Source organism: Nothoprocta perdicaria, unplaced genomic scaffold (assembly GCF_003342845.1).
Source record: "Nothoprocta perdicaria isolate Ctin4 unplaced genomic scaffold, notPer1 scaffold_51, whole genome shotgun sequence".
Classification (NCBI taxonomy): domain Eukaryota; kingdom Metazoa; phylum Chordata; class Aves; order Tinamiformes; family Tinamidae; genus Nothoprocta; species Nothoprocta perdicaria.
The window spans coordinates 3875313-3902295 of NW_020455766.1; the positions used below are offsets into that span (position 1 = coordinate 3875313).

General features: G+C 48.8%; 1 protein-coding gene and 1 long non-coding RNA gene across 2 annotated transcripts; one reads left to right on the forward strand and one right to left on the reverse strand.

The window, feature by feature from the left end:
- On the forward strand, positions 1-26918 carry EHD3 (EH domain containing 3). Its single transcript, XM_026048041.1, has 6 exons — positions 1-264; positions 6181-6357; positions 10684-10781; positions 22538-22950; positions 23513-23677; positions 25017-26918. Exons 1-6 carry the CDS (start codon positions 38-40, stop codon positions 25542-25544), a joined length of 1608 nt encoding a protein of 535 aa, XP_025903826.1. The 5' UTR covers positions 1-37; the 3' UTR covers positions 25545-26918.
- Positions 21795-22577, reverse strand: LOC112954795. The gene is made up of 2 exons (XR_003250785.1): positions 22443-22577; positions 21795-22334 (listed from the first exon to the last, which is right to left on the reverse strand). It is a non-coding gene; the product is annotated as an uncharacterized LOC112954795 (long non-coding RNA).
- Positions 26919-26983: the final 65 nt, after the last annotated feature.

Genomic DNA, 26983 nt, shown 5'->3' on the forward strand with positions numbered 1-26983 from the left:
GCCGGGGGGCCATGCGCCGCTAGCCCGAGCCGCCACCATGTTCAGCTGGCTGGGCACCGACGACCGGCGGCGCAAGGACCCCGAGGTCTTCCAGACGGTGAGCGAGGGCCTCAAGAAGCTCTACAAGAGCAAGCTGCTGCCGCTCGAGGAGCACTACAAGTTCCACGAGTTCCACTCGCCCGCCCTCGAGGATGCCGACTTCGACAACAAGCCCATGGTGCTGCTCGTGGGCCAGTACTCCACGGGCAAGACCACCTTCATCAGGTAGGGCCGGGCCCGGCTCCCCTGCCCTCCTCCCGCCGCCTGCGGGAGCCCCTGGCACGGGGCGCCGCAGGGCTGCCCCTCGGCGGGGCCCGTGGTCCCCTCACCGTGCCTTAACCGAGGGGCAGGGAGCAGCCCCCGTGCAGCCAGCGCCTCCCKCTCCCAGCTACGTGGGGAGCTGTGGAGCGGAGGGTTAAAGTCTTTTTATCCCCCGCTTGCGCTGGGCTCAGGCGCAGGGCGCTCGGTGCTGCYCGGCCCGCCCGCAGTGCCTTTCTCTGGGGATCACAGCTGAAGCTGCTCTGTCTGCATTTCCTATGTGATTCATAAGCTTGGTGTTAAACTCCCGCCTAACTCTGGCGGGGCTCTGTCGAAATCCGTGGCATTACCCGGCGCAGGCCCGGATGCGGCCGCGCTCCTTTGTTCTGCGGGTGTCTCTTGGTGGTGGAGGGGCAGGGAGAGGTGCATGGAGGTGGCGGTGCCTCCCCGGGAGTCACCTTGAGCAACGCAGGTAGTTGTACGTGCCGTGCCACTCGTGCAGAAAGCGTTTCCGCTACCTTGTCAGTCCCGAGTCTGGCCAACAACGGCTAATGCTCCCAGCAGGGGTCAGGTGGATGGTGAAGGGGCATAAAGTGACCCTCATGTGCCTCTTTTTAAAGCAGGTGGTTGGAAGGGGAGGATGGGGCTGCTCCTCTGGAGATGGAGGGGGCTGACTGGGGCAGTGTGACTTGGTACCAGACCTGTTTGAAATGCTTTTTCTCACCTCTGGGATACCAGCATCTCAGCACTGAGGCAAYCCTGGGCTATTTGCTTGCAAGTAGAGCATCCCTTCCACGTGCTCCTTTCTGGACTGCCAACATCGGCCTCTCCCTGCAGCTTCACCTCTGTACTGATGCTGGCTGAGTCTCCCTGCCTTGGCCCTGTCTGTTGCGTGAGGTCCTCTTTAATGGCAGCCAAAGCTCCTGCAGCAAGAAGTCRGGCTGCCTGAAACATCCCAGGCAAAAGGCAAAGATGGACCTTTGCTTGTGTGGGAAGGCAGCAGCCTCACACTGCTTTCCTTGAGTTGAGGTGCTCTCCAGCCAGCAGACCTCCCTTGGTGTGCAGGACTGGCATGAGTCAACTCAAGGGTTAGGGTCAAGCAGAAGARGCCAGGAGCTATTTCCTCACAGGGTTTCAAAATGCGACATGAGAAGGTCTCCCAGAAAGGGAGAGGTTTCCCAGCACAAGGCAGTAAATGAGAAAGTGAAAGCTGGGCAGTGCTGAAGCACATGTGGGTCCCTTGCAGTGGGAGAAGTACAAGGGCATAGGACTGCAGTGTAACCCTGAGCACACAGAGGCAGGAGGGGCTGGAAAGTGTCACTTGTGATAGGCATCCAGCTTGAGATGCAAGCCCTGCTCTTTCGGGAGCAGGGATAAGCGCTGGATTAGCATCCAGAGTTAGTGTGGGAAGGCGAGTGGAAGCTAAAACCAAGAGCAGGGAGGAGTTAAAGAAAAGGGGTGGGGGGGGATGGGAGGGGAAGCAACCATTATGTCTTGGTATTGGAATGAAACAAGAAATGGCTTCAGGACATCCCTTCCATAATCCTGTCAGCGCAGGGGACAGCTGATGTTATTCCCAAATATCCATCCTCCTTCACTTCCCACTCTGCTAGTGATGGGATGCAAATAGGGGATGTGGCACCAAACACTTGAGTGGCGGGAGCTCAGTGCCACTTCACCCCTGCGTCCCAGAGCACCAATTTAAAGAATGTGTCGCCTACTGTAGAGCTGGATCTAACTCTGAGACGTCTTCCCTTGCTGCTGGGGAATCTGAACTGAAATGAGGAGGGGGGAAAAAAGCAAGACTTAGGGGAAATAACTAGTTAGAGCCTCTATGGAGAAGGCAGGCAAGCTGCAGCCTGGTGCAGTGAGACTGCTCTCTCAGGGGTGATGAGGGAAGCAAGACAGCTAAGGTCAGCTGYGAGAGACATCCCTAGCAGCCAGAGGAGGCAAGGCAAGCTGGGCAGGCTGAAGTGAGACTGAAGCACAGGTTTCTCTTCTGTGCAGCTGGTCAGCTCTCTGCACCAGTATGTAAGACATAGTCACAAACTGCAGCTTCCCCTTCCTGCTGCATCCGCTGTCCTCCCTCACCACCCTTTCTCTCACCAGCATCAACCTGGCGCAGACCCCAATCCTGCCCTGGGGCCTGGTCRCAGGGGGCAGGTGGTGCCTTTACCTGGGCCGTTGGCTGCTGTGGCTGTCGGTGCTCCCCTGCCTTCTGTAATGTTACCCCTGTTGATGCTTCCTGTAAGAGGATGGGAAGGCAGGACATGACACTACTCTCCTAATTAACTTACATTCCATGGTCTTCTCTAAAAATAATCCTGGCTTCTGTCCAGCCATCCTGTTAATAAAATAAACAAGCCAGATAGAGCCCTACTAGCAGTCAGCCTGACTTGCTTGCTTTTCTTTCCACGCAGCCRCCCTTTCCTCTCGCAGCTAATCATTTACACGTCCTGGCCACACTCTGCAGCAAGCAGTACTGATCTGACCTCCCCGGTGGCCCTGAACCTTTCATCTCTGCCTCTGGCCACTTCCTCCCGCTCCTGTCYGCTGCCCTCCTTCCCTTTTCCCATCCTCTCCACCCTGCTGCATCACCTCTCCTGCACACGGCATCCTGCACAGCTTCTCCGTGACTCATCGCCAGCACAAGCGGGCTCCCTCCCCCACATCCTGCGGCATTCCTGCCCGGAGAGCCTGGAATCTCCTCCTGGCAGCTGAACTCTGCTCCCAGCTTGGACTCTGCTCCCAGCCTAAACTTGTTGGAAAAAGGATGCCCTAGGCCAGCCCCACTGCTGCTTCCCTGCGTTTTCCTGGGAGCTGGAAGTGCTCTGCCTGGAGCAAACGTCTCGCTGCTCCCAGCTCTCCCTGCTGCAGGCCTTTAGCTGCGGGCTGTAGATGAGTGCTCGTGTCCCTGCTGGCACCCTCTGCAGCGTGGCTGGAGGTGGCAGGGGCTGCTGGCAAGGGTCATTCCCCACAGCCTTGCAGGTGTTCGGCTTGGAGGGAGCACCCCACACTGGAGCAGGGATTGCCCTAGAGCTGCTCCTCACTGTTACARGCATCTCCCACAAGCCCTTCAGTCTGCAGTTTCCTCCCCAAAATCCCCCCAAACTGCAACAACTGCATCATGTGCTCGACTGTCTCTGTTAGCAGAGGCAGCCTGCACTGGTGCCCAGCGCGACTGCCTTCCTGCCACCAGACAAGTGTCAATAGGTCCCCTTGTATTTGTCCTGAGCACAAGCAGGTCCTTGTGCTCCAGCCACCCTGCTGTAAGGGCACCCAGGGAAGCTCCACTGGAAGATTGCTCCTAGCTGRTAGCGTAGCAGCTATTTTTTTCCTCTTGGATTTCTTACCACTTGTTGCACATCAAGTCAGTTAGCACTAACTTAAATCTCCTGTAGATGAGTGCTGGAGTTGCTGCTTCACTGTTGGGTTTTAAGTCTTACATAAAAAATAAACACAGAAACACTTTGAAACAGCAGATGAGTGGAGCTCTGATAAAATTCTTTCAAAGAGCCTGGCTGGAGGAGTGGTGYTATTTAATGGAGGGCTTTTGCTTAGGCATTCTCAGAAACTCATCTATAAATGACAAACAAAACCCACAGGCTTTTGTTCTGTTGCCCAAGAGCTATCATGTTGCTTGTGTATAAAACAAATGGGTTTTTGTTACGGTAAGGCTGAGACCTAGTGGGCAAAGTGCTCAAAAGTACCTTGCTTATCTGTTGCATTTGATAGTGATAATCATTACCTATTCCTTTTCTCTATAATATTTGCAAGAAGGAAGACCCAAAGATTTAACTGTATACGTTCAGTAAAATCTTTGGGCATTCTGGGTCAGATCAAATGAATGTACAAATTAAGAGCAGAGAAAAGCTAGTATCAGTGATACCATTACAGAGATGTCCATCTGTGAGCTAAGGCCTAAGCTCAGTTTCCAGGTTCTGTCCAAGCAGACGGTTGCACCCAGCAATTGGTTGTGTCAGTGCAGAGACTGCTGCAGGAAGGGAACCAGGAGTGCTCCCATGGTGGGCTACAGACCCTCCATGGGAAGAGAGCACTTTGTCCTGTTCCCAGCTTCCCGGGGCTGCTGCAGCTACCAGGAAGATGCCTTGGGATCAGCAGCCAGGCAGGTGACCCACACAAGCATTCAGTTAGCAGAACCAGACTGAGGCTGTGACCCATGTCTGCAGGAAAGGTTGAGAAATCCCTGCATAGCCTTCAGGATAGGACATATCCACTGGATATGTGAGGGTGGCTTCCTTTCTTTCCTGGGTTGTTTCACGTTGTTGGGAGCAGTTAAACAGCTTCTATTTCATCCCATCCCCAACTTGTTCCCACTAAGAGAAGTTGGTGTATGCAAGAGTTGGAATTAATTGGGCTGAAAGTTGTATGAAAATACATGAGCTATCTATGATGGGCTGGGGGAGAACAGCTCTCAGGGGAATCCGGGAAGTCCTTGCTGGGATTACTCTTGCTGCTGCTTCATTCTTCATTCAKGAGCGCTCAGCCAGTTGCCATGTGCTGTATATCCTGGCCCTGTAGCTGCTCATTTTGCATTAGATCACGTTGTTACTTGGGCCATGGCTTGGCCTTGCCCACTGGGAAGTGAAAAGGCATTTACAGGCACAGCCAGTAAACCATCCTGCTGGATGAGCACGAGTKTTTTTGTTGTTCTTAAGACACTGAATTGTCTGTTAAAATTGTGAAGGTGGAAATTCCAAGCAAGCCATCAGAAGCTTTCCTGTATTTAGCCTTACACAGGGAATTTTCCTTCTGATAAGACTCACCTGGGGGAGCCAGTACTAATTGCTAAGCACACTGATCTAACAATCCTGGAAAATCCCTTGCCCTTCCTTCTCCTTTTTCCGTATCCATGTATTTATAACATGAATGTAATTCTGTATTTATCTTCCTACTTCATGACAACAAGCAGGTTAAAGGAAGGAAAGTACCAGCTGTCAATAAGCAACGACCCCATATTAAATCAGCCTCTCCATAGCCCGGCATTCACGTGTCCCTCCCATAGCAATCCAGAGCCTGTCACTAGTCTAGGTAGCCCAACATCATCCCACACCAGGGCTGCACCACTTCCAGTTCCCTTCACAAGCCCCATTGGGCAGGATGAGTCAGGAGGTGCTGCTAGAGGCCTCCCCAGAGTCCCACAGCCCCGTGGGTGACAATCTTCCTTTGAAATTTAGCACTGTACCTTCAGAGAGGCTGCCAGAGGCTTAGGGAATAAGAAGGAATTCCGTGCTTACCATGCCATTTAGCTTGATAGCAAATATTGGGATATACTCTGCCACCCACATGCTCAATTCTTAATCTGCTTGAGCAGTTTGTATCGYGAGCCTGTAACTGCATTGCAGAAGCACCAGGAAGGGACACTTAAGACTTTGAGGAGCTGGCATTTAGAGGCTGATTCGCCCTGGGGGCTAAGCATATTAGCTGGATGAGTCTGCTGAAATGAGCGGCACTGAAGTAATTAATATTGGCACCAAAGGCCACCAAGGTTTCAGGATTAACTCCTTGATTGCAGTGAACTGCTGGTTTTACTTTGCTGTGCTAGGTCTGTTCAAAAGGTCTTAGGGATTAAAATATACAAAATGAACAAACAAGATGAGAATCTTTGCCCAGTAGTTATAATCTTCTCAATTTCTTAATCCATTAAATGAGATAGCTTTAAACATCAAGATACCAAGAGGRAAAACTACTACAAGATTTATCAAATGATTCAATGACAATGCTAAAAATTGGGAATTTAGAGGGAAGCACACTCTTGAGCTTCTTGATTACACCTGGATCCTTCAGTATTTTGGGTCTGCTTGGGACTTACACAGCTCACATCTCATKCCCACACCCTTGGTTTTTTTTTATTCCCTATAGGTACCTGCTTGAGCAGGATTTTCCAGGGATGAGGATTGGACCGGAGCCTACAACTGACTCCTTCATTGCAGTTATGCAAGGAGATGTGGAAGGAATTGTTCCTGGAAACGCGTTGGTGGTGGATCCCAAGAAACCATTCAGGAAACTCAACGCCTTTGGCAATGCCTTTTTGAACAGGTCAGTGCTCAGAAACTTAGTTGCTGTGGAGCACGAAGCTAGAAGCTAAGAGGCAGCATAGCTAGCAGTTTAAAGGAACAAGGCACGATGCTCTTTGCCCCTGCACGCACGTGGCTGATGCAAAGCCATTCCAGCCCTGCTGGGTGCACATGCGTCAGGCACCGCAGGCCACACTGACAGAGTGAGCCAACCCGTAACTTTTCATGTGCAAGCAAAACAAGGACAAAGCACAGCCTGTCAGCCTCATCCTCTACACATCTAGGGTTGAAACATCTTTGTGACACTTTACACGTTACTTCATTCCTTTTACATTCCTGGTTGCTGCTTCTCTGCAGTCAATTCAGTTCCTCAAAGCTATATAGGCTAATCAGATGTAGCTACTGAAGACAGTAAAGAACTGGCCTGATTTACATTTCTTTGTTTTCTTGCATTTTAATATTGCTGTGGCAAACTTGTCCTCTCTCCATTCTCCATACAAATAACCTTGGATTCAAACTGATTCCAGCTCTAACATCTTTCCCATAAGTTGTATAGCAGCGATTCTGACAGCAGCCCCATGACGTCAGGCGTGTAACCTGCTCATTCCCTAGGCCTATTCCAGCCATACTGATTTTTGGATCTAGACCTTGCAGGAAGCCAGCAGCACACACCCATATCCTAGATGAGCACAAACTGCAATACAACAGACTGAGGGGAACAAACTGCTGGACTGTKCCTGCTGGTGCCTTCCCTACGAACACAGCGTGTGGGAGACATTGCAACATGGCAGCTGCTCAACTAGACAGCCAGGAAACCCGGGCTTTGACTCTAACTTCTTGGTTTGAGGGTGTCCATCCAGGAAGTGCAGCATCTCCTACCCACGCTGACCACAGGTGTGGGCTATGGCAAGACAGGCAAAGGAAGCAGCATGCAGAGAGGTGTGGGGAGAAACTCGACAGGAGGAGAGGCAGTTAGCTGGAGTTGTAGCTATGCAAAGAGGTTCAGAGTGCTTTAGGGTGACCCTGGAAACAATAGCTGACCACAGGGCAGGCTCATCATTCAGATACAGCAAGTGCAGTCCTACAGCAGACAGACCTTGAGATGTTTTCAACATTTGCATCCAGTCAACTGTCAGGTTGGCTCACAGACCACGCTGTACTCCAGGGGAGGGTGATGATTTAGACTCTGAAAATAACATGCCCGCTGCCTGGAGAAGAGAGATGGGAAATCAAGAAAACCTCTTTCAGAGCAGTTCTGCTGATAGTCAAGGACAGTCACAGCTGACAGATACTTTGGCACACAGGAAGATAGGATTTGAGGAACAACAAAGCAAAATACAGAGGACAAGAAACAAACACACCAGAGTTGGAGCGGCTGATACACATCAAACACAATTTGTTCCTAGCAGAGGCAGGAATCTTTGTGCTGTTGCTAGGTGTCCCTTAACCTAGCCCACCATATCATGCTGTGCCCTGGTGGTACTCCCATCTCCTCCTGTGAGGCTGCGGCCAGGCATGTGCCTGTGAGGACAGCAGGACAGAGAGGCAGAGCAGTGATTCAGCAGCAGAAGTGCAGTCCTGCTGGCAGTGCAGGGAGGAGTAGCCACGATTAACCCCTTTTTCCGCTGACAGATGAGGAGGAGTAATGATTTCTGAACTGGCAGAGGAAGACATACTGAGGTCAGCAGCATAAGCATCACAGTGCTTAAGATGCAGACAGTAATGCCAAGATATTTAGGAAATTAAGCACATGCAAGAACTGACTCTCAGAGGGCCAGAAGTTCAGATGCAAGTCAGGGTACACCCGTGGAACCAGATGAAGCAACCCCTATGTTCTCCTGTTTATGGGCCTGATGTATTCTCAAGAGAGTCCAGAGTTGTTTCTGCCTTGGGGCTGTAGGGGAAATCRTGGGACTGCAGTGCCAGACTCTAGCCTCATCTCTTGTCCTCCTCTCCTTGTCACAGATGCTTCTTGGGTACTGGGAGAAGGGCTTATTTTCACTGCAAATCTGCTGGATCTGCTCCAGCTCTGGAGGGATCTCAGCAGAGAGATTACAGGTTGCACCTTGTATCAGGAGGCCTTGTTTGCATCAAAGATCTGGAGCAATGCCAGGAATTTCAGCCATCACTTTTGTATCATGTTGTCTTGGTTGATGGTTGCAAGATTCCTCCTACCTCCAAAGTCTTGCTATCTTGGGAGGCTAGGGTGGAGTCCTTTTGCCTCTGTGTTCTCAACAGCAGGAGAGATTGTGGAAGCAGATTCCTCCATCACCCCCCTGCACTGCCTGCCACTGAAAGTCTAATTTGGCACCATGTTCTTCYCTTATGGTCCAGAACAGAATTAGGTCATGCTCCCTGAGGAACTGCAGTTCTGCTGGGACAGCAGGAAGGCAGCAGCCTTAGAGAACTGCTCAACAGAGCCAGAAAGCATTTACTCCCACTGCCCTCTGACCTTGTATCGGAATCTCTGGAATACTTTCTTTAGATGGGGTGGAAAATCCCCTTGCCCAAACCACTTAGTATTAGATAGATTAGATTAGATAGATCATAAGGACTACTCAGGAAAATGGAGCACTAACCCTGTCTGGCAGGAGCAGGAGTAACGTGACCTACTGAGCTTTTGTTCTCTGCGATAGGCCTGGTAGCAACAGGGAAACCAGCCAGACACCGTCTTCCCCGTGAGGGTGACACACTCAGAAAGGCTGCTCTTGTGCCACYTGCCAAGCTGCGGATGGGGAAGAGAGAGGCACAAGATCCAGACTGAAATAGGAGAGAAGACACTCAGCTAACCACTAAGGATTCATTCCTGTCAAAATCATCCCAGAGTCCTACAGTCCTACAGGTAGGATTGCTGGGGTGAGGTGTAGCATCACCTGGAGGAGTTCATAGCTGCAGGGACTCAGTGAGCTCCAGCTGTGGCACTGTGGAGCCCTGCCTGCCTTGACTGCATCCAGCAGCCTCTGTGCCAAGCCTGCTCCTTTCTGCACTTCTGCTGCCTCCCACAGGAGCACATGTTCTTATGCCTGGATATCACACCACATGATGAAAATAGCTTTCATATACATATATATTTACACACACAGAAATATAGCTGCCTGAAATACCTCCACAGAAAGACTAACCATGAAGTGCTACGTAAGCCGCGTAACCAGATACGCTTCCGCTGTCCGGTGAATGTTACCAGCAACTGAAATAGATGAGCTGCACCTCGCAGCTAGCTAAGGAGCAGATACACAGAAACGGAGCTGCAGAGGGGGAGGAGTGAGGTACAAATTGAACGCAAGTCAACAGTGTCACACCGCTGTGAAGAAAAGCAAACATCTTACTGAGATCAACAAACAGGGCTGTCGTATGCAAGAGACAGTGAGCAATCCGCCCACTGTTCAGCACTGACAAGGTCACAGCTGGGCCGCCACATCAGGTTGAGGCATCACGCCTGAAGAAATATATGGAGCAGTTTGAGAGCATCCGAGAGAAAGCTGCTGAAGTCTTTGGGGATTTAGGAAACACGAACTAAAAAGGGAGCTTGAGAGAAGCAAAAGGGAAAAAAGTTGTTTTCTTTAGRGGAAAGACTGAGGGGAGTCACTATGAGAGTACTTGACATATGCACCCATTGCTACAACAGGAAAAAAATAAAGCTATTTCCATATTTACTGTTTTCAAGAGAAAAAAAAAGTTGTTGCAGGGAGATATAGATGAGATATTAAGATTTTCTACTGTAAGAACAGTTAAGTGACATATTAAACTCTGAAGTTGCCAGGTCCTCATCACYGAGTCTGAAGAATACTCTAGGCAAACAGCTGTTTGATCCTGCCTTGAGGCAGAGGAATGCACTAAGAAGCCTCTTGAGATCTCATGCTGCCCAGACTTTAGGATTTCCATGATGTAAGAACAACCCAATTTCTTTAAATCATGATAAAAAAGAAATGCATATGACATTGACTTTTTTTCAAAAAAAAAGATGACAAGTTATTTTGGTTCATTTCAGTTCAGGACCCTGCAGGAGAACACTTACATTAAGGAAAACAAAAATGCCACTTCTTGCTAAAAATCTAAACAAATGAAAATACTTGTATTGTTCCACATTGTTTTTCATTAATAACTCCGATTTTGGGGCCAGTGGAGTCACGACCTTTGGTAAGTCGTGTAAAATCAGCAATTCGGAAGAAGCAAAGTAGAGCTCGTGTCTTCACTTATTTGATGCCTTTAATCAAGAGTACTACAAGCTCAAGCTAGAGACCTGGGTTATAAATGAGATCAAAATTTCAACTGTCTTATCCTGCCYGTTACGTTCAGCCACTCATAAACCCTTTTTGCTTGTATTTTAAATACATATGTTTTTATGCAGGTTCGTTTGTGCCCAGCTACCTAATCCTGTACTAGAAAGCATCAGTGTCATCGATACACCAGGGATCCTTTCTGGAGAAAAGCAGAGAATTAGCAGAGGTAAGTCCTGGATTCGTTGCCCTTTCCAAGGATGGGATTGGAAACCAAATGGACCGTGAGAGTTTCCCCTGGAGCTTTACACATTCAAGACAAACACTATTAGGGGTCTCAGAAGTCCAGCACAATGTTACCAGTGTCTCTTTGGACTTGTTTTGCAGTGTGCTGTAGAGGACTTCAAATGTTCACAGAGAAAGGAGTTAACAGGAACAGCAGTGCTTGAATTAGAACAGGTCCTATATTCCCCAGTGAAGTAGATTTTGATGAGAAAAATTAGAACTTACACATGTTGCAGAAACCTTGGCCTAGAGATGAACACTGGCAGTGGCAATCAGCCTTGTTTCCCGCCTCTTGGCCAAAGACTGTCCAGGCTTCCTAAATCTGCTGCAAGATTGGGCTGGGTCTAAGAAGCACTGCCACCCAAGTGGAAAATCTGGAGATCCTGAGGACAACAGACAGGTCTCATGAATAGCACAAAGTCTCTCACTGAATATGCATTTGGATTCAAAAGAATGGGGAAAATAATTCAAAAGAGTGGAAGGTAATGAGTAGGTCTAYAGTTTTGGAGCCATTTATGTTAATCTTGTTTCCACTTGCCATCTACCAGCTTCTCYCTAGAGTATTGGGGAAAAATTGTTTAGAACAAACATTTCAGGCGGGGCTGTTTGTCATATATCCCTCAATTAATACAAGAGCACCAACTCAAATGAGTGGTTCAGGCTGGACTCCAAAATTAGGCAACAGTCTTGATGTTTTGCCCTAATGTCTCTAGTCATTTTCTTCCTCTGTAAGGTAGTGGCAGCAGCAGAGCTCTCCTTTGACAGCTGTGCATCATTTAATTCAGTGAAAGCAGTATTCAGGTGCTAAGAGTTGTTATCATATTATAATGACAGGCACAGATTCATATTTGAGGAGATCTGTTCTCATTCACACTCCCTGTTTGCAATACACAATTAATTATCTGTAGCACACACCCAACCTGAAACGCTAAGACCTTTCCCTATGTTATCACTCTGCCTTGTATTGAAAATGCTCTTGGAAACTTTTCACCGAGTAACCACCTTGCACAGAGACAAATCCTGTTCATTTTACCAAATCTTCCAGCACAGAATCTCAGCTAAAAAGTATCAGTAAAGGGACAATTACAGTTGTAATTAATAAGGGACAATTACAGTTAATTGAAAGGCACAGATTCAAAATAAACTGTTCGAACATGAGTCTTTGCACTGCAAAGGGATCATGAATTCTTTCCAGGCAGTCTGCAAAAGCTGACCAAAATGTTCAGGCCTTCTTCAGAAGGCCTTAAACAAGCTGCACAAGCATCCCTACCTCCAGCAAAACATGTTTAAGAGTCTGGAGGGAAAAACTGAAATTAGAAGGTATAAAGCTTTTCAGTCAAAAAATAATACTGAGAGTCATTAGTTTTCTCACAGAACTGTTGTTGTGATGAAGTTTTGCTTACGAGAAAACTGTGTTGTTGTTTAAGTGTKTAAATGAGTCAAAATTGACTCTTTTCAAGCCTGAAAGAAGTTTCCCTATTCCTCCTCACAAATTCAAATCCTGCCTTACATTGCAAGGAAGAAAATCAATTTTCCAAATATTTCTAGTACTAAAAATATCCTCTTGCAAAATGTACTGTCACTTCCCTCTCCTCCTTTTGCAAAGTTTCTCCATCTGCCTCCTGGGGGCCTTGGTGCACATTCCTGCAGGGACACTTGTAAGTGCCAGCACGTGCCCCCATGGGCAGCTGTGCTCTGTTGAGCAAGACTCTGGGTGCACTTTGGCCCGAGCCTCTTAACACCTCCCCAGACATTGGGGCATAGCTGAAGGAATTCCACGGGCTGGGAAAATGTTCCCTGGGAGCAGAGAGGAGCGAGGAGGAGCCTCGTTCCTCTAAGCATTTGCATTCTGATCCTGTCTGGGGGGCTGTAGGCCAGTCCTGGCGCTYGAGGCCAGTTCTTCACAGACCGCTCCGCTGCCCCAGGCACAGTGAGGTGGAGGCGCGTTGGCCCCGTGGGTAGAGCAGCCAGCTGGGTCACTCCATCCTGAGCTCTTATGCCAGGAAGAGAGAATTGAAGGTGGAGATGCAACCTCCTGCTCACCTAAGGAGCTTTCTGTTCACTGCCAACCAGACAAGGGGCCGTTGCGTAGCTGGCCGACCTGCTGACAGCACAGCGTAGCTGAGACCCCARGGCATCGCTGTGTATATCCAGCATAGGCCGAACCCGTCACGTGGGCCAGGTCAAACAGCTTCTCAAAAGCCCCAGGACCAGCTCCTCATCTCCTTCAGATCAGCATAGGTTTGTTGAAGCTGGCCGAGCTGCAGTGATTTCTGTCTGCAGGGGATCTAGCCCAGGGAGCTGCGAGTCAGAAGAGAGCTGAGGTGCTTGTTTAAGAAGGGCTGCTGCCAGGCATTGGCTTCAGCTTATCTCAAGGAAGCTGGGGTGTTTGAAGGGGAGCAGGAGCGGAGGAAAAGGCAAAAGTGGGAAGGCCAGCTCTTTTTTCCACCGAGCTTGCAAGTCAGCTGCCCTCCTTAGCAAGCTGGTTTTGGAGACATACACAGCAGCGATGCGGTTTTGAGGCAGAGAACAAGGCAATGCCCAGAAGTGCTGACACCACAAAACACTCCTGCTGCTCCATACACTCAGCCTGCTCAGATTTCCCTTGGGAATAAAGCAAGACCTAAGGGAGTCTTATAGAGGTTTCCCAGGAGACGCTTTGAAGTTTCTTTGCAGCTCAGAGTAGGGGAGGAATGGGGATTTTCCCCTATTCCATGAGCTCTTCTCATCCCCATTATTTGTTGCTAACGGCTTGTAAGACTCTCAGACGGAGGTACCTGCGGTGCAAGGCCGGGGAATGGAGCAGGCAGCAGAGCAGCTTCTTTTTGTCATTAATTTGAAGGGGAAATTACCAACACAGAAGAGGTGGCAGGCTTTCCTCACCTGCCCATCCGTGTGAAACAACAGCATTTCTAATAAAGGGAATTTCCTCTCAGTGGGAACACTGGGAGCCTAAGGGGCTCCTTTCCCATCAAGGCAGCAGGAGCGTTAGCTAATCTGCACGATGCCAGCTCAGCAGGATCCCATGGAGTTAAAGCAGAATCCTTCAGGGCTCGCTCTGAATCTCGGAGTCAGAGCAGTTCCTGTTACTACATCCATGTTTCAAGGAATCTGGCTTCCCAGGAGCAGCTCAAGGGCCAAGACCAGGTGTTGAGGCTCGGTTCTGGTTTACATTCACTGCTCGTAGCTGCCGGCCAGCCCACAGTGGCAGAGCACACAGTCCCTCCCTGAGGGGCAGGCAGCGTGCAGGAGCGCAGTGCTCCTGCGTTAGCACTGATGGCAAGCAGCCTGGCACAGCCAGCAGCAGAGCTGCCAGGCCAGGTATTCCTCCAAGGAATGGCTGCTATTCCCTGAGAAACAGCAGTGTGCCCTGGCCCTCCTTCAGGGCACCCCGACGTGACCATAACAGCCCCTTCTCCCCCAGAGCAGCGCACGGAGCTTCCCCGGGAGCAGGCAGGCAGGTTGAGGCTCGTAGCAGCTGATGACTGTGCAGTCTGTCACAGCTGACACCCACATGCCCGGGGCACCCGCGGAGATCACTGGCCTGCACACAGCTGCTGCTCCTGCACTCAGACATTGCTGAAGGCAAAGGAGCTGCCTGCAGCAGCCTGTCCCGCTGCGCTCCCATGGCTTGGTGCTCTCCTTGGCTGTGGGCACCCACCGTGTCATGGCTGATGCATTTCAGCTGTAGAGCCCTGGCACACAAGGAGGGACACCAGGGCACCAMGCATCCTGCCCTTCACTGCTTCTCTGCTTCCTTGCCTGGAGAAGAGCTATTGCTCCTCAAGACCTTTTCCACATACCGTGGTGCAGAGAACTAGCCATTTTATTGCCCTCTTACTCCAGTTGCTTCTCCTTTCTTTTATTGGGCCCATTTGAGTGTAACATGAGAGCAGGTTGCATAGATGCCTGTGGGAGGGGAGGTATTTGTGTCAAAGCAGCACAGTTTGGCTTCCTGAACACTGGAGAGCAATGCAGACGCTCTCCATTTGCAAAGCCCTGTTCTGGTGTCACGTAATGAACCCTCAGAGTCCTGCTGGGAGAGAAGACAGGAAAGGGAGGTCTGTCCTGGAATAAATGAGGGCAGAGTGTGGGACCTCGGGTCAGGTCACACAGCAGAGCCAGGACAGGAGCTAGGAGTCGGTCCCAAGTCRTCACCTTGCACGCTCTGCAGGCAGAGTGAGGCACCTCTGTAGGGCAGCTCGTGCAAGGCTGAGCCTGGTCCATCAGCTTCCAGCGACTTGCTGGGCTCAGCCTACACATGCCCCGGGCTAAACAGACAGGAGTCTGCTGAGCTCAGCAATGCCAGGGCCAAGCTGTGTTTGACCTGTTTTATAGCAGCACTTGAACACATCCTGACCGGTTCCTTTATCTTCATCCTGTGTATTTTGTCCCCCCTTTTCTTCCCCTGTGAGCAAGGGCAACRTCCCAGCCCACCAAGGACTGGCAGCAGTGCTCCCCATTAGCTTGCATTCCAGTAAACTCCATTACAGCTTTCTTCYAGCCTTCCACACATTTCCATTCTGTTTGCTGCAAGGCAGCCCAGGCTTCCCATAGCCAAGGAAAAATTGCTGCTAGCCACGCTCTTTCTCCTGGAAAGGGAAAATTCAGTGACCAGCAGCTTCCGCACTGGGAATATTTAGTCACTAGCCAGTCTGCCAGGAAAAGGAGCAAAGACTAAGGTTAATCCTAAGCAGTTACAGAGCTTCACACTGACAGCTTCTCAAATGGCCATGCTTGCAAGGAACAGGCAAACACCCAAAGGAATATTCTTCTCCCACTTCACGAGGAGTTGTGTGGGGTACAATGGCAACAAGAAAATATTTTTTCCTAGAGTTTGGTCACGTGTGCTAGCAACAGCATAATATGCGACTGGAAGCACCCGAGTGGCAGGCATTTCAAATATTTGCTATAATGTTCCCCACTGATAGCACTTGTTTATATTCTGCATTTCACTCTGCCTGGGAGGATGAAAGAGCACTGGTTAGTTCTGGCGTCYCCGTTTACCTCTGTTGCTGCAGTGCCTAAACCGCTCTGCCAGTTTGCCCGGTTTTATCAGCCTCACAAACGTGCTCCGGCTCTGCAGAGCCGCTGCAGCAAAGCCCGAGTTCCTCCAGCCACGCACTTCTGTGCCTCATTCAGCAGCAAAGCAAAAGTGAGCAGGAAACCTGCACAGTTCTGCCTCTTTTTATTCTTAGAAATGTTTAAATGCATGAGCCCGGCTGTAGCCCTCCTGACCTGAACAGCAGAATGCAAAACCTGAAGATTATATTTTACTGTCTCATGATTTTTTAAGCCAGTCTCATGACTATATTTCTGAATGCCATACCCTGGTTTTCTTTGGGTAGTGGTGGAGAAGGGACAGTCCCCATCATTTGGGCTAAAAGTACAACTTTCAGCAGTTTCAGGTTCTCAGAACTAGAAGAGAAAACACTGGAAAAAAAGGCAGTGTGTTTTTAGGGCTTTTTTCCCTCTTTTGCTTTCTCTTTTTACCTCTTTTGCTTTCTCTTTTTACCTCTTGTTAGCATCCAGCGAGCCCCTGATTTTTGTTACTAAACAAGTCTGATTTTTAGAACTAATTTTGTTCATTTTATCGTCCACTGTGCACTCAGAAATTTCCAAGGTTTCTCCTTAATCAGTGAGAGGAAGTCCCATCCATCAATGTACATTATTTCTGTGCATCATTTGTGCACAAATGTGCACATTTTCTGTGCACATGTGCAAACATTTTCTGGAAGAAAAATGTTTGCTTTTGGACACTATRATACAAAGCCTCTTTGAAAATCTGGCTATGCACCAGTGCTGCTGTGCACTAAGCGCTCTGGAAAACTCAGCATTTATTTAGATACCCTGTGAGATTTCAAAATCYGGCCATAAACCGTTCTGAGGATTGGGCAAAACACCCCCAAAATGCTCAGGCTACTTATCACAAGTGACAAAGATGCAGATGAGAAGGGAAGAGGGGATAAGCTCCGCTGGGTGCCCACAGAAGCCAAGCAGGTTGTTGCAAGGAAATGTGGCTACTGRCAGCGCTCCTGTCAGCTTAATGCCATCGGATCCAAAGAAGCCTTGCGAGGATTCTCCTGGTTTCTGCCAACATAAACCAGGAGCCTTTCAGGGCCCCCAGCCCTTCCCAATCCCGAGAACATCGCGCAGATTTCTCATAGTGCTGAGTCCCTTTACCTCTGCTCTCRAAACCTTTAAATCTCCAAGATATACGTAACGTTTCCAATAGATCTTTGCAACGGTGGAAATGTCATTTGTTCGCGTGCTCCTAGGGTGTGAATCACCAGCTCCAGGACAGGTTATTTCCTCAAGCACAGGGAAAGGCAGAAGCGATCAGCAGGCTGAGACCTGCTCTGCAAATTATGGCGTGCAGCATGGGCACGAGTCCCTGCAGGCTGCAGTGTTTCTGTCTACTTCCCAGTACACCTACAGTTACRTATTACGAGCATCTCTGTTTCCGTGGAAAGCTGCCACTTCCAGAAAGGAGTGCATCGGCTTTTTACAAAAATAGTTTAGGAGGAGCTGCAGTGAGGTATATCCAGTACTGATCTCCACTTTTCACCTTCCCTTCTGCCCTCTTCCTGCTGATCCCACCAGCTCCTTACCCTGCAAGAACCTTGTCCCACCTCTAGCTGCTTTCTCTCCCGTGCTCTCCCCCTGATCCCTCTTCTCCACCTTCCCTCCCCAGGCCTTCCCTTGATCTCCTTCTCCTCATAGCCACCCACCTCCATGCTGTCCCTGCCCGTGTTTCATGCAGCCACCTCAGGCCAGCCTTTTTTCTTGTAGCCATCTGTCACACGCAGGTGACACCTACTCCTCCTGGCACTCACTGCCCCAGCAGCGGCTGCCTGCGCCTCCTGCCGCCGCAGTCTCTTCCTCCCCAGACTTCAGAGTATTTTCATGCAGGACATCACTGTGGCCAGCTAGATGCTGCCTCCAACCCGTATTTTTCAATTTGAAAATATCAGACCAAGGCATTAACTTTCAGGAAGAGGCACTCATTTCATCTGCAAGATCTAGTCCTTCTAAGCACTCGCTGTTTGCTCTTCCAGCTATCCCGTTCTTCTCCTGTTGCTGTCCTCAGGAATCTGACCCTGACACACGACAGCCTTGAGCAACTTACTGAAACCTGCAGTTACTGGACAGGCTCAAAGGGGCACAGAACAAAACTGCCCCCTTGAGGGCTGTGATCCAGGGGCTTTTCAATCTCTGGATAACACCAGCTTCAGAAGGGTGGTAAGAAGGGAGATAAATTGCAAAGAGAAACAGCACAGTTTAAAGGAGCAGTGACCGCAGACTGCGAGACATCTGATTCTTTGTTTGTGTTTAATCCCCTCAGTAATTCTTGATATTACTGTTCCCATCCATCCCACCTGGACTCCATCAYAGAGCCCACAAGCCAACAAAGCCAGAGTGTGTTTCCTACCAGACAAAGAAAAGGGAGTGTAGCTGCATGGTGAGAAGCATTGAACCAAGGTGCACACACACCCTGCTGGTTTAAACTGGCTCTGGAAGGTGTTACAGCCAGGTGGGTCCGATGCTGGGTGAGATATCATCCGTCTTCCCACAGGTAGACTAAGAACTGTGTCATGCCTGGGCTGAGCTGGCAGAAAGGCAGTTGCACAATGCTGCCTGATGTGGGTTAAATGCAAGATATTCAGCTAGTGCAAGGACAAGTCGCCATTAATCCTGCCTTAGAGGGCCCAAGGGGCCTGCAAGGAGATGATCTTCTCTGCACACTGAATCTACTCATGGTCCCACTGACTTCTCAACTGTCTGTTAAATCTTTTCACATCTTATGAAAGAGATGGACACAGAATAGAAGAAAGTAGTTAACAGAATAGAAGAAAGTAGTTAGCATGTTCTCCTCGTCTGTTTTTTGTACTGCTGTACGGTTGAGATTCATTTTCTATTCACGTTCTTCTGTCCAGAGGTTGTAGAGAAGTTACATCAGTGATATTAGAGCATGTTTAACTATGTCTTATTGTTGGACAGAGATGCAAGTGCAACCAGAGAGCCAGGGATTGTTGAACAGAGAATTCTCCACTTCAAATTTCTGTCTAAACATCTCTGTGCTGATGACTCTGATTTTATGCAGTTTTGGCATACAGATGGCTTCCCAAACGCCCTGTAACTTCATGATAAACTGTGCTATGCTACAGATAATTTCACCCATCACCAAATCGCTGCCAAATCAAAGATAGTACTTGGCTGCTTTTGCAAGAAGCCTTAGCAACACTCTGCAACACTTTAAAACAGGGCGTACAGAAACAGCACATTTGCACTTGAACGAGCAAGGGGACCTTCCACACAGAAAATTCCTAATTTGACCATAGGTCAAGATCAGTTCTTGGTCTAATCTCTCACTAAAATAAAATGCCAGAAGAAAGTAAAGTTAGGTCCTAAGCATCTGTCAAATACTAAAAAAAGTATCACGAAGACTTAATGCTTATTTTTAGTCACAAAATGAGYCTTCTGTGCTTCCAGGTGTCAAACACCTCCAGCTCTGTCGGAAATCAGACAAAAATGTCTCAGTCTCTGCACTTTTCAGAAGTCCTCCAAAACCCAGAGCTCACAAAATGTTAAAATAGGGAAGTAAGATCTTCTTTTTAAATGTCTTCATTAACAGCTTGCCCGTGGAGTTTCCCACCCTGTACATCAGCCCAGCATCCATACCCGAGTAGCTGAGTAACAGTCTACTGTTCTGGGTGCTAAAAGCAGAACTGGAGAGTTGGTCCCATTGGTCTCCCATGCAGTAATTCTCTAGGCAGTGGCTCTTTGGAAAAGCAGCCTCCCAGGGACCTGCGAGTGACACCTAGCAAACACAGGCCTGTTCCAGCTGCCCTGTCTTTTCCACACCTTATAGTAAGCCCTCACTAAAAGTGTAACAGCATTGTTTTCCTTTTTTTCCACCTTTCTCAAGTATTCTATCAGTTAAAAACAAAATACACACACACACAGAGGTTTTCCTGRCTGCTGCCTCCATCAGGATAATGCAGATTATGAGCAACACTTGCTAGAGGTGCTTGCCAAAATAGGTGCTTCTTGCTTAGCTGGGCACCAGTGTGAGGGGTCTCACACACTCCCTTAAGTACCAGGCCAGTGAGACATAGAAGGAGAGCACGTGGATCGGGCCTTTGTCCCACCAAGGGCTGCAAGCTGGTCCTTCATCCCGTGGTGGTGGGACTGCTCTCAAACATGAGCAAGCGTCAGTCCCTGGGGCTTTGTTCCCTCTTTTAATGGAGCTGTGTGGGACAGCCATCAGGAGAGTATCTCTGCACAAGCAAAGCAGCCCGGACAGACAGGCTGCTAATGAATCCAGCCATCTAGTGAAGTCCGCAGGGACAGCCGTGACTCAGTGCATGTTTCCATGGGAACACACATAGGACTGAGCAGATATTAATTCCCTTTTCCTGTTGGGCAGGGCAGCATTTTTGTCCATGTATAGCAGAGAGGCTCAGAGGCCAGATAGCCTCTTAAGGGCTACTGCGGATCTAGACCTMGACCGCTGAAGTCAAAGACCCTGGATCGTTTTGGACAAACCTTGAGACCCAGACAGACCAAAGAGCTGACCTCAACCTCCACACCTAACAACAAAACTGTTTTTTCCTCTCTCCAAATGAGTCCCTGCTTTTCCTGAACTGCTGGAAGTTGTAGAGAGGGTCAGATGCAGCCCATAACACCACAACAGGGAGCCCATTACTCCTATTGCAAGAGGAGAACTACCCCTATGATGTAGGGCAGGCCATCCCTGTAGCACTAGTAGGTGCCCTAGAGAGTATAACTAGTTCCCAGCCTTGCAGGGAATCGAGGGGGAAACGGCTGGGAGAAGCAACTGCAGTGCCAGTCAGGCACATGCCAGCTTGATGAGAAGGCATCCCAGTCAGTGAAACTCGACAGGATTCAACACACAAACATCTCCAAACAGTCACCCTGATGCATTGCTTCCATGGCAAGAAAGAGGCTGTGTGGCTCAGTGCAGGAGGAGCAGCTGCCCCTCGGGGCTAGATAACCTGCAGGGCAGCCCGAGCAGAACTGAATGGTAGGTGAGGACATGCACCGTCTTCAGCAGAGTTTTTGCCCCTTGATTGAGAGGTGAGCAGAGAGCCAGGACGCATCACTTGCTGCTGCCACAGGAGGCACTGCTGTTTTGAGTCAGCGGGAGGCTCCTGGTGGCAGAAACATCCATCACACCCACCTATTCCTCGAGATACCATGGAAAAAGAACAGGACAAGCTGTCCAGATCCCAAGAGTGCCTTCTCACACAAACAAAGCCTGCTGCTAATGGCTTTATTGTCTAGTACTGTCACTCTTCTCTGTTCTCAAAGGAGCGAACTAAGTGACCTAAGTGAAATACTGTAGCCAGTTACAATGTTGTGCATTTGTACCAGAATTCTCAACAGCAGACAGTTAATACCAGTTTATCCAGGTGAAAAGAAAGGTTCACACTGGAATTGCTCCTGACTTCAAAGCCAGGATTATACTCAGATTTGGTTGAAGTCATAGGGGAGAAAAGACTAATGGAGCAGAGGAGAAAAATTAATAAATGACTCAGCAGCCCTCCCTTCTTCAGCTGTGATCTGTAGACTGGGATGCATTGCTTACCCTCAAACTATGTTAAAAATAAAAAATACACCACACACGCACACCCAAAAAACCCACACCACTAAACTARTTCATATCTTTCATAAATAAATTTAAAAGAACAACAACAACACACACACACATTAAACGCTTTAAATCTTTGAATCCAAATAGCACATATCTGATTTCTGCTACCCATCAGGATAGGAGCTGTGTTACCACGAAGGGCCCGTCTTACCAGAACACTTTTCCTAACAGAATACTGCACTCTGGGGATAACCCAAATGCTGCACAGCACAAGAGAGGACATCAGGGGAACACAAGTGTCTCAGTAGGGTTTTAAAGAAGATGGAGAAATATCACAGAGCTGGGAAAGTCATTTTTTGTCACTGTTGCTTTGAAATGCACACCATTTATTATGCCTTGTACCCTAGAGATTGTCCTWTGTCAGTGGGAAGCATTAGTCTTAATTGCGAGGGATGCAAAATTTGAACCCAGACTTTTTAGCTGGAGTCCACCTCTGGAAACTGGAGGCGGTGGCACTGCCACAAGGGAAGTGCTGGTCGCTGTGCTCTGTGCACAGGCAGCAGGATCACTCAGGCCACGCAGGTGATTTGCATCCTCGTTTTGAGTGGGATGGAATCCAGTTAGTCTCACACAGCTAGACAAGTCCTGGCAGATCTAAGCAGTAGAGATAGGTGTCTCAAAGCACTCTGGATACAGATGCTGTAGTTACCCAGCTCTCCACAGCCTTTTAGGCTGTGCTGATGGACACTATTAAGAAGCTTGACTTGCCAGTCTTGTTGCCACACACAAGGCCACAGCAGTAGCTGTCTGAACACAGCAGTTTCTCTGTGGCACGTATTTGTGTGAAGCATAAATGATTTCAAAACATCTAGGGATGACCTTTTGAGACAGAGAATAAGAATCATTGTTAACTACAGATTTTCAGCACTTTGGCCCCCCGAAAGCAGGGCCAGGAGTAGTGTTTCCTGTTTGCTTTATCCAGCTCACCAAGGTGCTGGCTCCCCCTTGGATGGGTCAGGTTCGGCAAGAGCCTTCTCCACTCCCACGTGTGCACATCCCTGCTCTTCCTCCACCCCTCACAGGTTACGACTTCGCAGCTGTGCTGGAGTGGTTTGCAGAGCGGGTCGATCGCATCATTCTCCTTTTTGATGCGCACAAGCTGGACATCTCAGATGAATTTTCTGAGGTCATCAAGGCCCTGAAGAACCACGAGGACAAGATGAGAGTTGTCCTCAACAAAGCAGACCAGATAGAGACTCAGCAGCTCATGCGGGTATACGGTGCCCTCATGTGGTCCCTGGGAAAGATTGTCAACACTCCCGAGGTCATCAGGGTCTACATCGGCTCCTTCTGGTCCCACCCGCTGCTCATCCCCGACAACCGCAAGCTGTTCGAGGCGGAGGAGCAGGACCTGTTCAGGGATATTCAGAGCCTACCCCGCAACGCAGCGCTGAGGAAGCTCAATGATCTCATCAAGAGAGCACGGTTGGCCAAGGTGAGCACTGCATAAGCCTGCAACGAGCATGAGAAAAGAGCTCCTAAGGGCATTGCCAGAAATTCCATCTCCATGAATGTTTAAGTTGAGCTGAACGTAGCTGTTCAAAAATACAGGGCACAGCCCCATGGCAGTTGATGTAGAGTCCTCAAGAGCATTGTGTGACTTAAGGACTCATTCACAGTAAAACATTAAACAAGCTCTAGAGAGCTCCAGAGAAGCGCCTGTGTGTTGAACCCTTGTGGCAAGGCTGGCCCGGGACTTCCCCGTCAAGCAGTGCCTGGTGTGCAAGGGTAGGAATTCCCCAGGCTGTAGCCACGAGCACTGCCCTCTGCGTGCCCAGGGCTCCCAGGCCACCCTCGCCGTGCCTCAGCACAGCTAGGGAGTGCAGCTGAGCAGCTCCTGGCACTGCAGTGACAGCAAGCAGGCTGAGGAGCCGAGCCTGCCCTTCAGAGCAAGGCCAGGTGCAGTGACTCCCAGGCACAGGTGCCGTCTACTGGGAAGAGCACCCTGACATTCTGCTTATATCTTTTTGTCTTCTGTGTCATTTAATACCCTTCAGGTCCATGCCTACATCATCAGTTCCCTAAAGAAGGAAATGCCCTCAGTATTTGGGAAAGACAACAAAAAGAAGGAGCTTGTTAACAACTTGGGAGAGATTTACGCCCGGATTGAACGGGAGCATCAGATCTCACCAGGAGACTTCCCTAATCTGAGGAAGATGCAGGTAAGCATCAGCATCCCACCCAGAGTATCAAGCATCCAAATAAATACCATTCAAGTACTGTAGGGCATGTGGCAGAGGCCACACAGACCTTGRTTATTGTTGCCCATGTGCACGATCTGTTGTAATATCAAAATAGCCAGTTCTGAAATGAGCTCCGAACTACGTGTATTTGGGCAGAAGCATTTTTTGCCCATGCAAAGCTCCAGCCACCCTCATTTCTCAAATCTTAATCTAGACCTCTTAACAGCAGATTGATTCCACATTCCAGTCCGACATTTCTCAAGCCTAAGAATACTGCTAATCTATATTAAAAATGATTCATTTCTTGCAAAAACCTACATATATGCCTCCTAAAACACATCTTTTCATCCTTTACTTCACCATTTGTTTCTAAAAAGACTCAGAAAAGGGAGACTGTGAACACTAACCCCCACCCCATCTACTTCAAGGAGAGAAGCAGGTTGTGTCCTGCAAAGCTGAGACTAACCCACTGTTCATAAAAGTCACAGACTTCCAAAGCACCTTGGAACAGGGCCTTGTATTGTGTATGTGAACAATGCTGGACATGGGTACATGGCTGTGTGGCTTCGGTCCAAGCAGACACCTGCTCCAAGTTACTGAGCTCTTAACGTTGTTCCTAGGTCCTTATGGAAAATACAGCATCATCTCATTTAAAAGAAAAAAAAAATGCATTTTCCTCAAGTTCTTGAGAATGAGATCTACAGAGTGTACCCAATGGAAAAGCATAAACATGTTTTAATAACTAGTGAATAAGGGTCAAAAATAAATAAATGTATATACATATAAATATAACACTGTAATAGAAGTGAGTAGGTTAGATTTAATAGGTAGAGGATGAAGGACAAAGCTGCAGGACATCTGCAGTTCTCAAAATAATTCATGTGCAGGCCCTGCTCAAAACACTTTGTCCTTAACTAAAAATTGGAGAAAGTGCCATGCTGTAAGGTTACCTGTCTGCTGCATCTGAAGGATATGCTGTGTGATGACTGGGGTTTTACTGCTGAAATAGTCTTTTGCCAGCATGGTGTTTCCTTCCCCAGAGTACTGAGGAGTAAGAAATGCAGAGCAATGGCTGGAGAACATAGGAGAAGCTACAGTGACCACCTAGAAATGCACTAACCCTTTGCCCTTGAGCAATTTGGTCCTTGAGAAGAATCCTTTTTAATAGGACTTGAAAAGAAGGTTCTTCTGTTTGCTTAGAGACATTATTGGGACCTTGAGTAAACCTCTGTCCTTGCTGTAGCTTGTTCCTGCTACCTTGTTCATGCACTGTGCGCTGCCACTTTGCTCACCCCTTGCTCTCTTGTCCCACTTTAAGGATCAGCTGCAGGCGCAGGATTTTAGCAAGTTCCAGCCCCTGAAGAGCAAACTGCTGGAGACAGTGGAAGACATGCTGGCCAACGACATCGCCCAGCTCATGGTGCTCGTGCGCCAGGAGGAGTCCCAGCGGCCCACGCAGATGGTGAAAGGAGGAGCCTTTGAGGGCACCCTGCACGGCCCCTTCGGCCACGGCTACGGCGAGGGCGCCGGCGAAGGCATCGACGACGCCGAGTGGGTCGTGGCCCGGGACAAGCCCATGTACGATGAGATTTTCTACACGCTCTCGCCCGTCGATGGTAAAATAACTGGTGCCAATGCAAAGAAGGAGATGGTAAGGTCTAAGCTCCCCAACACCGTGCTGGGCAAGATATGGAAACTGGCTGACATCGACAAAGATGGCATGCTGGATGATGAGGAGTTTGCCTTGGCGAATCATCTCATTAAAGTCAAGTTGGAGGGGCACGAGCTGCCAAATGAGCTCCCTTCCCATCTCCTCCCTCCATCCAAGAGGAAAATAACAGAGTGAAAGAAAGGTCGCAGGGGAGAAGGGGTGGGGAGAAAGATCTAGAGAAACATGTTTACTTAAATTATACCTTTAGATGTGAGATCACCTTTGGATTTATACCTATTTTACTGTATGAAGAAAAGGCAAAACAAAGAAAAGTCCAATCCTTCATGATAATATGCAATTAACTCTTCCTGTGTAATTTCCCTGCTTTCTAACGTTTAATCTATAAATACAGAGAATGTTATAGAAGCTGACAAGTGGGCGTAGAAGAAAGACTCACGTGGGCTGCATCTTTTGAGAGCACTAATAGAAAAATGCTGACTGCCAGTATCACTCCTGAGCTTTGGCTGCACCTTGCGCCATTTTAATTGGTCTCAAACCCCAAGAGGCTTCTGAGATCCTTGCTAGTGAAGGGGGAAGAAAAAGGAAAGGAAAAAGGAAAAAAACCCCACAACACAGAAAGGTCACCAAGCTGTTATCCAAACAACAAAGCATCTCCTAATTCATGATGAGCCTATATACAAACCCCTAAGTTAGAAAGGTAAATGCAGATTCTCACAATTTTTAAAGCTTAGTTTTACAAGTGGTTCCATGTCCTTAAAAACAGAAGCAATCCAAAATGGCTTGGCCTGAGTAGGACAGCGGGAATTCCTCGTTATCTGCAAAGGGACAGACCTTAAGAGTTGCCAAGCACTTCTGCCTCCCATCACTTCCTAGGGGGAGATTTGCTCTCAAGCACRGCCAAGAGAACAACTGCCCCAAAGGAAGCAGCAGGAGGAGAGGTGCTGGGGGCAGCGATCAGGTGGGCTGCAAGGCGGGGGATCACCCAGGACTCACCAGCCCCAGGCTCACTAACCATTTCACAAGTGGATAGTGTTTTCTCCCTCAGAAGCCTTTGAGCAACAGTGGTGTTCATCATTCCCGTGAAGTGATCCGTTTACTCTCATCGTGTGCAGTGAAAGCCACTAGGTCCCGTTCTTGCTGTAGAGATAAGAGCTCCACATTGTCAGGTAGAGTGTCCGTCACRCGAGCCGAGAACACAGAGGGGCAGCAGGCAGAGCTTGCCACGCTGCCTGCCACCCTCCAGCCACAGCCTGGGTGTCAACAACCTTCATCCACCCCCTCCTCCCCACACAGCAACACTTAATCCCCTCCAGAGCCTCCACCCGGAGCCCAGAGGCATTCCACTCTCTGTCATGCTCTATGAAATTTCTGTTTTCTTAGGACTTGATTCGGGTAGAAATCCCTCAATTTGCTGTTTTGTTTCCCCATGCGCACATGCTCACACACACACAGAGTCTTCTGGTTTTTGGTTGTTGCTTTAGAGCAGCATGTTGTTCCAGTTCCTGTTGTCACTTTATATAAGCTGAGCTCCTACTGTGATGAAAAACCAAGACAAGTATAACTTATTTTATATCTCTGTGTTCATATTATATAGAGAAATATATTCTGTGTAT

Bases quoted from the DNA above. Each gene is read 5' to 3' on its own strand.
- EHD3 (XM_026048041.1), top strand. From the start codon at position 38: ATGTTCAGCTGGCTGGGCACCGACGACCGGCGGCGCAAGGACCCCGAG. The intron at 22,951-23,512 runs GTGAGCACTGCA...AATACCCTTCAG, and splicing joins AGAGAGCACGGTTGGCCAAG to GTCCATGCCTACATCATCAG. The intron at 23,678-25,016 runs GTAAGCATCAGC...TCCCACTTTAAG, and splicing joins CTAATCTGAGGAAGATGCAG to GATCAGCTGCAGGCGCAGGA.